At 35.5% G+C, this 15,749-nt stretch overlaps 1 protein-coding gene across 2 annotated transcripts in view; it reads right to left on the bottom strand.

The window, feature by feature from the left end:
- Positions 1 to 15,749, bottom strand: part of LOC124163932 (hemicentin-1-like) — a 79,901-nt gene that overhangs the window by 10,977 nt on the left and 53,175 nt on the right. For both annotated transcript variants that reach the window (XM_046541049.1, XM_046541057.1), the window contains 14 exons: positions 15,495 to 15,632; positions 12,062 to 12,198; positions 11,511 to 11,813; positions 9,274 to 9,472; positions 8,491 to 8,635; positions 8,244 to 8,374; positions 7,387 to 7,692; positions 6,845 to 7,156; positions 5,893 to 6,185; positions 2,366 to 2,465; positions 2,130 to 2,251; positions 1,304 to 1,469; positions 749 to 1,170; positions 42 to 180 (listed from right to left, as the gene is read on the bottom strand). In XM_046541049.1, coding sequence (XP_046397005.1) covers positions 42 to 180; positions 749 to 1,170; positions 1,304 to 1,469; positions 2,130 to 2,251; positions 2,366 to 2,465; positions 5,893 to 6,185; positions 6,845 to 7,156; positions 7,387 to 7,692; positions 8,244 to 8,374; positions 8,491 to 8,635; positions 9,274 to 9,472; positions 11,511 to 11,813; positions 12,062 to 12,198; positions 15,495 to 15,632 — 2,913 coding nt within the window. The remainder of the gene's footprint in view (positions 1 to 41; positions 181 to 748; positions 1,171 to 1,303; positions 1,470 to 2,129; positions 2,252 to 2,365; positions 2,466 to 5,892; positions 6,186 to 6,844; positions 7,157 to 7,386; positions 7,693 to 8,243; positions 8,375 to 8,490; positions 8,636 to 9,273; positions 9,473 to 11,510; positions 11,814 to 12,061; positions 12,199 to 15,494; positions 15,633 to 15,749) is intronic.

Below are 15,749 nucleotides of genomic sequence, written 5' to 3'. Positions count from 1 at the left end.
AAAAGTGGACAAGTTTCACTGATTTGAATCCCTTCACAAACCTGACATAAATTCCAACTGCGAACGCTGCTCAAAGACACCATCAGTCAACGAATAACCATTGCTGGCATCATCAATTTCTCCAGCTGCACTCCATGTTACAGGGGAGAGTATGAATGGCATATAAGGATGCAAGTTTCCCTGTAAAACAACTTAATTAGCAATACTACCAACATGCTTTCCATGGTAGCTAAAATTTAGGCAATTTTTCAATAGTATTTTCAATTCAACTACAGAGAAAGAATGTCATAACAGATCCCTAAAAATGGTTAGAAATCACTCAGAAATCTTTAAAATTGGGCCAATAAAAGAAATGTGCCATGGTCTGCTGGGGATGAAGACTCAAATTCTGATGCAGGCCCTTGCAGGATCCATTGCACCAGGGTTTAGTGCAATAGATCCCAGGGGTAAGGAAAAACATTTAAGTCACCAAAACAAACATGTACACAAGAATTTGAATAAAAAAGAGAATACAATGGTATAATGGCAATTGAGCATGATCTCCCTTGATCCAAGAATTCTTAGTAGGCTTAAATGCAATAAATATTGAAGACAAGTCATTCTTCAGTGCCTTCAATCCTCTCAACAGAACACCACAGGCATCTAAATTTCCCCCACTTCAAGCACTCCGCACTAAGCATGACTCAAATGATTACAGCCAATTCATATGGTAGAAATATAATAATATCAAGGTGGGTCATTCATTCACCTGCTGATAAGGGTCCACTTCCACTTCAGCTTCTAAGGTAGGGCCACTATTCCAAGGGTTAAAACTGGCAGATGCGTGACTTGAACTGATTGGCTGCCCATTCAACTTTCCATGTAAATTTAAGGATGCTCTCTTGGGCACTCTCTTCACCTTCTTTTTCTTGCTTCTTACTCTATACTCTTCTGGAGCAGGTGACTGGCATGGTTCATTGACACACTTCTGCACCTGGGAATCCTCACCGGGGCAATAAGGTTGACTTGATAAATCAATTTGATTGTCACTGGTGTGATAATATGAAGGGACTAGATGTTTCAGGTTTGGCTGAATAACTGTGCATTCTCTGTAACGCTTCCTGGTCCCAGACCCACAAGATGAAGTACAAGCAGACCAGGGACTCCAAGGTGACCATTCTGACTGCTCATCTGAGAAGAAAGAAAGTGATTACAATACTACAACACTATATGCATTTCCCACAATAGGTACATCAAAAGACAAAACACGTAAATGTTGGTATTCATAATAAAATACTTTAAGAAACAAGTAAACATCACTAACCTAATACTGATACTTTATAATTAATTTTCTTAGTGCCAGCCTCATTTGTTGCAACACACGTATATTCCCCAGTATTTTCTACTTTTGCTTGCATTATTATGAGCCTCCGTTTGTCTTGACTCATTTGAAACACATTGGCATACTCCTCATCAATTTCTTCGCTGTCCTGAAAATAAATGCAGGCATACATAAATAAAACAGGTTGAATAGCAAACAATAATTCAAATATTTAATTATTGAAAAATTTATATTTTTTCAACCATGGCTAACTTTAATTAACCAACAATTTACTCAAAGAGTATTTCTAATGAACTGCAGGCTGGGAAGGCAGGGACAACTAGAAGGAAATGAATAAGCCCAGCCAATTAAGGAAAACGATAATAGTATGAGATGTATTCCCTGTATTAGGAACACATTATTACTCTCACTTGCTCAAGATTGGCAACAGCAAAAGGAGAATAAAAATTTAGAATACGTACAAGGAAGTCATTTATGCAAAAAAGAACCAAATTAGGATGAAAAAAGTTCTAATTCAGTACTTAAACAATCTTCAATAATAATTGTCCCTAAAGTGTTGCAAATAAAAACAAACTACATATTTGTTTTCTTTATGTAATGAACACCATAAAAAAGTCAGTCTGAAAAATTGCTATTTCTGCCTCCTTTCACAATAATTTGCCCATATAATGTGTATACATTTAATTTACGCATACAGCCATGAAGAAGCCTACATGGAAGGCATAAAATCATATATACATTTACATATTTTCAATGACATATCGAAAAGGTACATGATTCTTTTACCAGACAACCTATATAATCTTACCTTGAACCATTTTATATCAGGCACTGGATTCCCTGTGACAGGACACACCAATGCAATGAATGAATAAACTTTCACCGAAAAAACTGTTTCCACATTTGTGCCTTCTTCTAAGGATGGTGGTACTATAAAAAAGAGGCGCTCATTAATGATGATTACTTTGCTGAATTTTGGCCAAGAAATTTTTTCTTCCACTGTTACTTCTTCTTTATCAAAACATCTCATTTAGCTTCACTCACCGAAAACTTCCACATTAAAATTTACTTCTGACGTTCCTGCTTCATTAGATGCACCACATTTATAAGCACCTGATTCTGCTTCTGTGATGTTCGAAATTACCTGGGAATAAATGAGGTGAAAAATTGGGTGAGTGTTCCAACATGCCCCAAGCATTCCCCAAATCTGTAGACTGAAGAGAATAGGGAACACCTCATCTATTCAGTTGCTGTGTCATCCAAAAGTACAGTTTCTTATAAAAAATAATTGGAAATGATTTTATTGTGACTTCATGGAGTGCGATTTTTAACACGTTCCGTGCTGATGACGTAGCGTCTACGACATGGCAGCCACTACCCAGTGACTGATGACGTAGTCGCTACGTCATGATTCTCTTTTGCCTTATATTCCGCCCTGAGCGCCAGCCACCGCTGTTAGGGTATGGGAGAGGGTCAGTCACCACTCTTCGCCTGTTTGCCGTGCGGACAGCTCCGAAAAATTTTTTTTTTCGATTTTTTTCTGTGTTTTTCTTTTTTACCCGGTTTTGCTCTGCAAGGACGTCTTTGGGGGTGGCTTTTTACAATGTATTTTTTTATTACTTTCATTTTATAATGCAGAAAAAAGTTGTATATTCTCACAATTGTTCGTGTACCTCAAAAAAAAACTTTTACAAATATTCAAAACGAAATAATAAAAAGATACTTTTACATTTCACGAGGATAGGTTATTACTTTATTACAAGGTATTTTATCTTTCTTTATGACTTTTAACGCAATGATTAGATTGTGTTTATTTAATTGGTTTTTACAAGAAGGAATACAGATATTTTTCCCTTGTTGTTATTTCCATTTTTAACGTCAATTAACGCTATCGTGGTAAATTGCTTAGCTGGTTGCCTAATTTCGGAAAGACTCCAGGTATGTGTATTTTTATCCTTACGATAGTAATAAATGCTTCCATTCTTATACTTTTAAAGTTTCAGAGTGAATTTTATTTGCTATGATTTCATCATGGCAAAATTTGTTGTTATCCTTATGTTTATTTGCTGCTATGCATGAAATAATATATTTGCATAAATTTTACAATAACTTCAGTAAAGTCCTGGTTCCACATTGCGATTTATTTTTTCTATTTACATTTCATGCACAATAGCTAGACTTCCCCATCCTTCTGTTCACTAGCATTTGAATTAGAGACTCGTTACTTGATTTTTTCCATAATATCCAAAATACTTACAAGCATTCTATTTGGCATCCTCCCCAACAAAAAAATGCCTAAGAGAACAATTTCCACTAACCCAGTCACATGCCGCCGAACTCGGAGAAACTGATCCGGCCCGAGGATATAAAATGGGCAATACGTGTCCTGAAGAAAATTTACTAGATGGAAATATTTAACCATAGAAGAATTTCCCCACTTTTTGGCCTTATTTTTCGTGCTAGAATTATCCAAATCTCCCGTATCTCCAATAATTGAAAAGCTTGATCTTTATATGACTTGCATTGCTTCAGGAGAGAGAAGTCGCTTGATCAATTCATGTCAATTCTCCAAGCCCTTCAAATCAACAAGAACCTATCTACGTTCTCTGACTCTAACACTCCTCTGGCCCACTGATTATTCAAAATTAGCCCCATATAGACACATCCAAGAAACAATGGAAAAAGTAGTGACCCGCTCACGTGACCTAAGTTTGGAAGAGTCTATGATTCCATGGAGAGCTAGGCTGGGATATAGTGAATATATGAGGGGAAAGCGCTACAGGTACGCAATGAAGTTGTATATGTTGACGGAAGCAAAGGGTTTGGCGCTGCAGGTCCTCCAACTCAGAAGTGTCTGGAAAAGGGCAGTCGGAGAAGATGGTAAACAAATGATGGAGGATCATTTTGACTGAGGCTAATCCTTTCATATTGATAACTTTTATAACAATGTAGCCAGTTCTAGATTCCATCCAAATGGGAAACCTAACTTGACGGGGACACTGAGGAGAGGCAAGAAAGTTATTCCTCTTTTGGTGCCCTGTTACGAATTAAAGAAAAGTGAGGTGGTGGAGGACTTTCATGAGTATAAAATCGGTATCCTAAGGTGGACGGATAAGAGGGAAGTGCGGATGATCATCGCTGAATTCAGTGCAAAAAATGAACGAATCTACGAAAAGGCGAGGGTGCACGCCAAGAAAGCCACAGGTGGTGGTTGAATATAGCAATTAAAATTGTGGCATAGATCATTGGGATCAAATGATGACTGACTTTCCCATTGAAAGAAAATTCATCAAATGGTACTAAAAATTGGGAATCCACCTACTGAAATCACTGTTGCTGAAACGTAATTTTTATTCAAAGAAAATTTTTGAAAAATTCCTCTCATCGACTTTCTAATTCCAGTTATACAATCTCTTATGACAATATCTGTACCTTCGATACCTTTGAGGAGATAGTCATCCTAGCCTGCCTCAACCAAAACCAAGGGCTTATTTGGACATTTCCCCGATTATATGAAAAACACGATAGACAGAAAAGACGAAAACAGAAGAGATGTAGGCAGTGCTTCAAGAAGAATGTCCACCAGGATACATCATATTATAGCCCCACCTGCCTATCTGATCCTCGATTGTGTCTGGACTGTTTCCAGAAGTATCACAAGAATTGGTGATGCAGAAAATTATTTACCCAGCGGGAAAAAATTATTTTTTAATGTTTACCTTTTATATTTTCTATTTCAATATTTATTTAAAAAGATATTATTTTATGCGAAGTATTTAGTAACTGAAAAATTATTCTAAAAATGCTGGTCAATTTTTTATTTGTAAAACAATATGTTTCATTGCAACAATTCTTCGTTTATACAAATTTTCCCTTTCATTTATAAACCAATGTATATCATAATAAAATCTTATCCAGAGGATATCATATCGTTCATAATAATTTTTCCACCTTAGGGAGCAACACTTTTGCTGGAAATATTGGTAATACTCGCAATATTTTCTTTTGAGCAATAAAACATTTAAAATCGTATTTGAATGTATCATTTCCAGATTATAAAAATAATGTTTTCTGCATTACTATTTCCATTAGTTTTTTCCAGAAAGTGATAAAGTCTGAACGGGTTTTAGCTACAGTACTGACAAAGAGCAAAGAAATGTGGGAAACATGTAGGTGTGTTGCGGAAAGGTATCAAAAGTTTGACAGGATACTTAGAAAATTTAAATTTCAAATTTTTAACAAATGAAGGGTTATTTTTTAAAAAAAAAGTGCGAAAAGATGTAGCAGGCATCACAAATCATAAGATCACGTCGTTGAAATAATAATAAAAAAATACAAATGTTTGCCAAAAAGTCAGCCACATGGCATTTTCTTCAAAAAACGGTCAGCACGGAATGTGTTAAGTAAAATGACTTAAAATCAAATACTAGTACATAGTGATAAGAATAAGACGATTGTTTTAATGCAATGCAAAATGAACAGGGTATTTAATTAAATTTATGGCGGTAGGCACGGTATTCCAGTGATAATTTGGTGAGTTTCATTTTTACCACGATCTTGGCTAGACTTACCAAAGTTTCATCTGAATCAATTACAAATACACCGTGCGTGGCGATGGAGGTGTGGTCATCAACAGTGTATCTGAATGGATTATTTGACTGGTGTATATTTTTCAAGATCTTCTTTCCATTCCTCAGCCATAGTAGATGAGGAGATGGACGGCCAAATAATATTCTGCAGCTCAGAGTAAAAGTCTGTCCAGCAACAACTTGCACAGTAACAGACCCAGGCTGCTTCTTAATTACTCCAATTCTGTTTGGTTCGCCATTTTCATCACCTGCATATCCTTCTACGAATGGAGGTACTGTAAAATTATAAACAGACACCACATGAATGAAAGGGAACACGCTCAGGGAAAAGATGGTAGAGAAATTGCAATTACATGCCAAATTTTGTCTGAAGTCCTCAAGAAACTTTTTCACCAGGAAGAAAGTGTTTTACTCAACAAAAACTATAAATTTGACCCTTTCCAGCCTGGATTTATATATAATTGTAGTGCCCAATCCATCCTTTTGAAAGCAACTGATGATATTCGTATGGTAATTGATAGGAAAATGGTGACGATAATGATTCTGTTTGACTTTAGTACAGCTTTCAACAGAGCTAATCATGGCAATCTCCTCACCAAATTGAAATTTCTGAAATTCTCTATTCCTGCTTTTAAGAGGCTCCATTAATATCTGACACACTGAAAATAGGCAGTACTAATTAATTTGCACAAAGACAATTTTTAACCTCTTTAGAATGAAATAGCAGAAACAAGTCATCTTTAATCTCTCTCTAATGATAATAATGATGCTGATTACATGTTGAATCAATGGATTAAATAGGATTCACATCATAGAATCCCTATCACATCTCCAACCACAACCCCAGTCACCCTCAATGAATCAACCTCTGACATAGGAATCACGTATATGCAACACATATTTCAGGCAAGATATATGTATTGAAAACACTTACCATGAACATCAAGATGAAATCTTTTCAAAGCTGAGCCTGCTTTATTCTCAGCTTTGCATATGTACACAGCTCCATCCTCAGGTAGGATACTTTCAAAAGCTAGCTCCACTGTAGATGCAGAAACTCCTCTAGAATCAACCAAAGGTTGATCCTGTGTCTTATGAATTGTAGTCAAGTTGTCTCTAGGCGATATTCTAGTCCATTCAATCCTTGGAGTTGGTTTTCCAGTGGCTGAACAGTCAAAACTCACTTTTGATCCATTGAGAACTTTAACAACATCAGGAATATTCCAATCCAAAATCAGAGGCTGAGCTAAAAATCAGGAAAGCAGAGGTAAATGATGATGTTACATTTTAAGAAATCCTAATTAGTCCCATCACAGCAAACAATGACAGAAAAAATGCAAATATGTATGTACTATATCTGTGTAAGACAGAAATGTATAACCACTTGATAATAAAACAATTACTTTCACCCATAATTTTTTTCATTGTAATAAGCAACAGTTCTAGTCCATTAGGATAGAAAAATTATCAACTCACCAATTGTTTCAACATAGAAATTCCTTTCGACTTTTCCAGCTTTGTTGTAAGATATGCAAGTATAATTTCCATCATCATCTTTACTGGCATTATTTATGACCATATCCTTTCCATCCTTGGAAATAACTATGGAATTCCCATTTGGAATATCTGTTTCTCCACGAAATGTAGTTCCAATTAAATATCCATTTTTGAACCATCTTAACGTAGGATTTGGACTTCCAGATGGAGAACATTTCAAAGTAATATTGTCTCCCACAGCAACAACTTCAGTTAGTGGTGAATCGCCGTCTAGTGATGGTGCCACTGTGGACAGCAGAACAGTTCATGATGCATTTGAAAAATGAGTTTCCAAGAGCCACACCTTTATTTTTTGAATGTGTATACTTCAAGACTGGAAGATAAATTACAAATTCACTTTAATCAAACTGGTAACATCCAGCAATGACTTTCCAAATGAAGTGAGTTCAGTGCCACCTTACCAACTATATGAGAGAAATATAAGATTGAAAAAATGTCACCTATATAGCAAAATTCAGAAATTTACTTCAAGTTTTAAACTTGAAATTATGAGTAACTGAAACTGGCAGCACTAAATTCCTGCCAATCACCTGTTATGCGCCAATCATTCAAAACTATTTTTTTGGGGGGCTGAAACATTTATTAGCGTTATAACTTAATGATACATTTTACCCATATTTTAATGTTGTCAGCACTACTTAGATCTGGTCTGAAATGAACATATTTAGGAGTTTTTTTTGCCGTTGTAATACATGTTCAAAAATCAAAAAAAGAATATAAATATTCCATGCAAAATGGATTCATACCATGCACATATTTTTGCACAACATACATACCCAATACACTCACATTGAAGGACATTTTGACTGAACCAATGCTATTTGTGCCGCTGCAAACATATATCCCTGTATCATCTTTATGAAGGTTGGAGATTTCCAAGGCCAGTGGGTTTGGTATTCGGTTTTTCCTAGGCAAATATTGCACACATTTATTAGAGTAAATACCACAAATTTTCTGTTAGATATTTTAATGAAAATATTTCCGAGCCAGGAAAATATTTTCTGGTGATATTTGTGCATATACCTCAATTTTTCATGATGTCCATTGCTTATTTTATACCATGTGATATTTGGTTCTGGATTACCCGTTATTGCACACGTTAAAGTAATTGATTTTCCTTCACTGACTTCTAAAATATTATTTTCCTGGCCATATACATAGGGTGGACCTGAAAGCCAATTAATGAGAGATCAGTTAGACAAGAGTTAATACATTTAGGATGATGAATGGAGTAAATATTTTTTTTGCACATTGAATACTTTCTTGCTAATGACCTGGAGATGGCTTAATATGTAGACTGATTACTATATTGAAATGCCAAGCTAAATTTATCATTTCTAAATGCCATTTGAGCATTTCAGTGATGAGAAATTCCCAATAAATTTGGGAGATTGAGGGAAAAAATATATTATATTTAATTATTATAAGTCAAACATATTTTTCCAATCATGGGACTAATAATTCTGGACCCAGTTATACCATTTCCCAAAACCTACTAAATGTGTAGGCAATAATATAAAAAGATGGCTGAGGTAGGTTTTGCATGGTAAAAAGATCCTGGCCTTTATCCCTTCCCAAATCAAATGTCCTCAAACTTCATTAGCCATAAAAATTTATTATCATGGTCATGTTAACTTCTAAGGATATATTTTTTAAAAGGTGACTTTAAAAACTCTATGGCCATGATTTTCTCTGAAATATGTTATGATAATTTTTCCTAGAAGCAGTGAAAAAATTCGATAAATAGGCATCTATCATCTATCAATGGATAGGAATTTCTCAAGTAAAATTAAATCTTTCACTTACTTAAGACATTGAGATCATATGAAGTTGACGATTTTCCCACAGGATTATTGGATAAACATTTGTATAAGCCGGAATGAAATCCTTGAATATTGGAAATTGTAAGTTGGGATAAAATAACATTTTTTTCTTTGGAAAAGTAGTCAACCTTCAAATATGGCTGATTCTCTGACAAATAACTGCCATCTTTTGTCCACACAACCTGTAATAGTTGAGAATTATCTGATTACTCACTTAATCCTTACAATTTTGTAGAAAACAGGGTTTAAGATTAATAGACCTGGCATTTTCCCAATGCATAATGCCAATTAAGTGTTCATGGATTATCCACCAGATTAGGAAAAGCAGTTATGCCATTCATTCTGCATCTCCCTGACCCAGTGAAGAACCTGCAAAGACTTCATCCACAATTTATGATTGGCAATGCCACTGGATGCTTGAGTACAAATTTACATTCAAAGTAAATGACATGCAATTGCAATATTGCAATAATTTTTTAATACAAGAGTAAAAACAACTGCATACCATCAAGAACCAATGCCTCACAAGATATGAATTTCTTTCGTTCAGGTGAATATATAAATGATCATCAATTTCATATGGCTCACATTATGGGAAGGTTTACACTAACGAAAATATAGCCAGGTTTACTGTACATGAGACAGGTTAAATATTATTTCAACAAATTCTACAACTATTGCGATAGATTTAGAAAAATGAAAATATAAAATGATGGATGAAATATCATATGGAGTGTATGAAACAAAGTCTTAAATTTGCAGAGAGAGCTGCCACATACATTTAAAAAAATATATAGAGGGTTTTACGAAATTATTTTGACAACATAGTGAGAAAGAGGCACCACTGATTAACACATTCAATGAGGGCCCGATTTTCATGAACGTCGTCAGAATCGGCCGATAAAATAAGAAAGAAAAACAGAGAGGTTTTCGCACCATATCTTCCGTTCAAATACTGCTATTTACCACCGGCGCACACGGGTCGAAAGAGGGAAGCTTGCTGAAGGCCATGCGTACGATTGGAAGACTCGGAAGTGGATATTAGTCACATATGGAGGCAGAGAAAGGGCTCCCGGCCTGACTGGCAGAGCACGTCAATTAACGTGCTCCATAACTCGGCTTGGATGGGACCACGTCAATGGACGTGCTATGTGCTGAATGTGTTAACTGATAATAAAATTTAGGTGTTCCTTGTTGAAGGGTGTGCTCAATAGTTTCTTTATGTCTGTCTGCTATGATCCTGTATCGATTGTATTGGATGATTGTCGATTGTGTGCGCGCGCACTTCCGGTGCACGCTAGTGGTCTCTCTGTGTGTGTTCGCGCCTAATGTACAATTGAGTTGTATCCGTTTATATCCGAATATATCTTGTTGAACTAACGCTGTGTGAATCTTATTACCACTGCCATAACTCCCTATAACATTCCTTTCTGCAACCCAAAAATGAGCTCTGGGAAAGCACAAAGGGCAGGCCAAACAAAATCACTTTGCACTGTTTGCTAGGTTATATGAATGAAGGCAATGATTTTCCTCCAAGAATGGCAGTTGAACACTTGAATCTTAAAATTATACATCCACTACTATACAAAAATTATACACAAAAACTGGTCTTAGTAAGAATATAGCCATGGTAAAAATGAATCCCAGTCAGTCCGTTTCCTGAATGTACATAGTTCTGTATGTGACTTTGATATTCACTGCTGTTTAGTAATGAGCTGAATCAATAGAGCTATTTCTTAATTACAAGCATAGAGTCACTACAAAAGTTGAACAATTAGTTTCGACACCTTCAATAAGTGAATTCATGAATGGTACTCCCAGAGATCATTTGTATTTTACAAAACATAATTATTGGAAAAAGAAAAGTTTTTAGTTAACATGGCTTAAGATACAAATTGGATTTTCAACAAATTACAAAATTTTTGGGAGAATAAAGTTTCTTTTTGAGGTTAAAATTTCTTCCAAGGAATTCAAACTCCAGGAATAGTACATTAATTTACACTTCCACCAAATTATTAATGACCTTGGAAAGTGATTTCTTTTAGGGGAATCACGATGGTTAAATAATTAGAATCAACCTATCACTCTAGCTACTCAATTCTACAGAAGAAAAATCAAATGAGACACAAATAATCAAGATTTTTCCCATTTCAACAACATGAAAATGTAATATACCATTAATGTATACTACCTTAAGCTTTATAATTTAGTACATAATACCTTTGGCTTTGGAATTCCAATGACAGAGCAATTGAAAGTTATGTTTTCTCCCTTGATTGCCTCATACAGTGAACTATTATTTGCATCAGCAACATGTGTTGGAGCAATTGAGACAATTACTTCTGCTGCAGGTGATACAACTCTGCCAGCCTTGTTAAACCCAACACAGGAATAGTTTCCGGCATCATCCAATGTGACACCTTCAATGTGCAAAGTTTTTCCATTGTCATTGATCTGAAGATGACCATGGGTCCTGCCATCATTAGAAGTGATGACTTGCTCTGGATGCAGCATTTTTCCATCCTGTCAAAAATCAAACCAAAATTAATTCCTGCCATATGTGTCATATATTCTCACAATCACATAGATCCTTCGTGTACTTCTCTTCCACTTATTCTGAAGCTCTTTTGATAGCATCATTATCCTACCATTCTTACCCTAATATAATACATCAAAATAAAAATATCTTTCCAAGATCTATTAGGAATTTCTAAAGTAATCAAAGGTCTCCATTCTCTAAATGTATACCTTAAAAAATTTCTCCACATTACCTTAAACCAACCATATGTAGGTGCTGGAATCGCGACTCCTGTAGCTATAGGACAAGTGATAGTGATAGGATCATGAAGTTTCACACGTAGAATTGCCAAATTTCTTGTTAAATAGCTATTACCATGGGCAGGAGGAACTGGGGAAGGAAGAAAAGATGATTAAATGATAACAGGCATCAGATAGCAGTACTGTAATGTAGGAAAGGGAAAAGTCGCTTGAGTTAAAGACTGAAGATCAGCATAAAAAATTACTACTTCTGAGACTTGGGATGACCCAAGCTAAGGCTTTCAGTTTGCACAAAGAGTCCATGTAACAACATAATTCTTCAGCCACCAAAAACTCCAAATCAGCCGATTTACCATCCAAAGTGTTTCCTTACATGTGATCATAGCTTGCTTGTCACCGGCTAAAAGTGCATTTAAAATTGCTTTTTAAGCATTTTAATTACCAATTTTTGGCATATACATAAACTATTAACGATTGAATATTTTAATTCAACTCCGGATTTTAATTCTGAATAATGCATTTTGAACACAATCACAGGGGAAATACATACATGCCCATAACTATAGTTGTCACCCACATTTTTATGTGTATTTATGCAGATAATAGGGGATAAATAAGGAGTTTCTCACAATAATTTTGTTAATGGGGAATAAGGTTGGATTATGTTCATTTTACATTTTGGTAATGTAATCTCTTAATTAGCGTGCAACTATGTACGTAGACCACCCCACTGATTTTTTTTTTACTTTCGTAAAACATATTCAGGAACACATAAGAGTAGCAAAGCTAAGGACCACTTGCATATCTCTGGCTAAGTTCTAACAACACGTGTCTCAAAAATAGCAACTTTTCAGGAGAGCAAAAAAACGATTATTTTTTTTACTTGTACACTGAAATTGAAAACCAAAAGTACATAAAACTAAAAAAGAAGTACATATTAATTTACAAACAAAGAGTTATTTTTTGCTTGTATTTTATTTTTTTAATGTTACTAGCTGACCCGGCGAACTTCGTACCGCCTAACAATCAATGAACTTACTTTACAGTTTACTTACACCATTTATAAATCAAGAGCGGCTGTATCATTTTTAATAATGTTTAATTTATTATAATAAAATAAGGATACAAATTCAATAAAACTACGTAAATGAGTACCAAAATTGCTTGTCAGAAGGACATTTTCTTCATTGAATCTACATAGGGTGAATCGGAGCACGTTAACGCGGATTTTTTTCTACAAATTTTCTTACGTTTTAGCTTAAGAAATTTTGGGCATTGTGATTTAATAAAGCAGTTCATGAAATAAAAATTATACGCATTCAGTTGCTGGCTATTTGCGTTATTAGCTGTAAAAAAATGTTTTTAGGTCCAAGTCTGTAGCATACACTTGGCCCATTCAGGGGGCAGGTCGACACGACCCCAGACCGACGCTTGACTGATGCTCAAAATCGTGCAAGAAAAGCCCCTATGAAGCAGCATTCGCATTAAAAGGCGCGCCAGTTTTAGTATCTCTGTTTGGAAAAAATGCACCGCGTAAACGTACTGCATGCGTAAACGCACCACGGTGAGCCCTACACATTCGGGTTTAATGTCTTGCGTCAAGCACCTTCATATAAACAACACTTTTGGCTTTGTTATCAGGCGCAAGATGAAGCTAAATAAATATAGCGAAGCAAAGCAGTGACGCAGCGAGGGGAGGTTTTGGGGGATAAACCCCCCCCCCCAAGAGCTTTGAGAAATTTTTTTATGAAAGATTTTGTTATTGATATTTGGGGGACGGATGACTAACGAACAAAACATATTTAACTATTCACACAGCCACAAAACCCACTATTTTGAACCATTTATCTTAAAAAATGTCTGGGGGAAGTGCCCCCACACTTCCCGCTTACCTTAGCGAGTTTTCTGTACCCTACAGACCCGTGGTATTAGCTGCACCAAAAACCCCCTATCCTAGCTACGCACTTGAAGCGAAGGAAGAAATACAGAGGATGGTTTATCGACTCGTGAACATAGCACGCTAAATTGACCATGAGAAAATCATGGGTTTTCATTAGCACATGAGCACAAACAACCCAAAAACTGAAAAAATGACCATCCGATTTTTTAATCGTTATCACGAATGCAACACGAATTGTAAATTGAATACGTTTAAGCTCAAAAGGGCATATGAGTTGAGATCATGGAATCTACGGAATGAGGACTTCCTAACCTTTGAATTTTCCTTTGAGTAAAGTTGCGTGAATCACATTCATCACCAATTTTTTAATAACCAAACACGTTCCGTTGGATAGTTATGGTTGGTTTAGGCTTCGAAAGATCATGAGCACAGAAACTACATTTTTCTGTAAATCGTGCCTTGGTAAGCCAGGTACGTCCAAGGACTTAAAATATTCAGATAGATAGTTGGTGATTTCGTCTTCGTTTGTTACACATTTAAAAGATTCGAATCCATGCAGAGTACGAACTATTTGAATTTACCTCGTTTTAGTCATCCACATCTTCGTTCTTGCTCGCTAAATCAACCATCTTTGATTCTTTTGGTGATCAATCATATTCTGGAACTCTTTGTTGATGAGCTCACTGAAACTAATTTGCAATCATTCCAAGGAAATGAGTTAAAACTACTCGATTCCTCGACAGGAACACGGACATTACCGTTTGTCAACAATTGCTTGTAGATTTGTTTACAAACACGGTAGTGAAGTGTCAACTCGAGCTGGGCCACGGCTGGGCTTACAATCAGCTCGAATTAAATTTTAAAAATATAACTTCAATTTAATTAATATTTTGAATATATTTAGTAATTAAAATGTTATATTGTTACTAAATTCAGTTATTAAAGTGGTAAAAACAAAACAAATTATTTAATTTGTAGTTTTGACCGACTTATCAATTGTTGTGTTACTATAACTCCTAAAAGCATGTCCATAGGAAAGAGATGAATTGTTTTTGTGAAATTATCCTTTTTTTAATGGCCTATATGTTAACCCCGCCTGAGACAAATCCAAAGAACCAAATCTCATTAAAATCGGTACAGCCGTTCTCGAGTTATAAGTGTTCTAACTAACACGTTTTTCGACTTTCTTTTATATATATATAAGAAGATTAGAAAACGTTTGTATGTGAAAAAGAAAAGGGCTGTTTTTAGGGTTTTCCCGGCAATTATTCGATTTTTTCTCGCCGTAAGAACCATCCTTGGACTTCAACGAACATTTTAAAAAAAGAATTGGCCAAATTGGTCCAGGCGTTGTTGAGTTATGCGCTTACCAACACATTTTGCGATTAATTTTTATATATAAGATTACACTTTGTTTAAGATACCTGTATCAAACCGGCCGGATTTGAGATACGTGTTAGAACTCAACCATCGATATGGTTTATTGGAGTAGACAAAATTTGAGAAAGAGAAATTATATATTTTACCTAAAACTTTCACTTTGAAGCTTTTCTGGACATTTCCTGCGGAGTTCTCCGCAGAGCAAGTGTAATATCCATCCGATTTTCCACTCTGCGCCATCAATATTTCAAGTACTGCTCCACCATCTATAATATGATAGCTTCCTATGATTGAAAAGAAAAGCACAGTCAGTGATTTAAATTATAAATCTCTTTAAGAGGTGAATATACCAACTTACCTACATATATGGAGGAGAATGGAGAGGGTGGAGTCGAAATGAA

Source organism: Ischnura elegans, chromosome 1, assembly GCF_921293095.1.
Source record: "Ischnura elegans chromosome 1, ioIscEleg1.1, whole genome shotgun sequence".
Lineage (NCBI taxonomy): Eukaryota > Metazoa > Arthropoda > Insecta > Odonata > Coenagrionidae > Ischnura > Ischnura elegans.
Note: the sequence above shows the minus strand (reverse complement) of the source record. Positions and strands in the feature narration are given on the sequence as shown.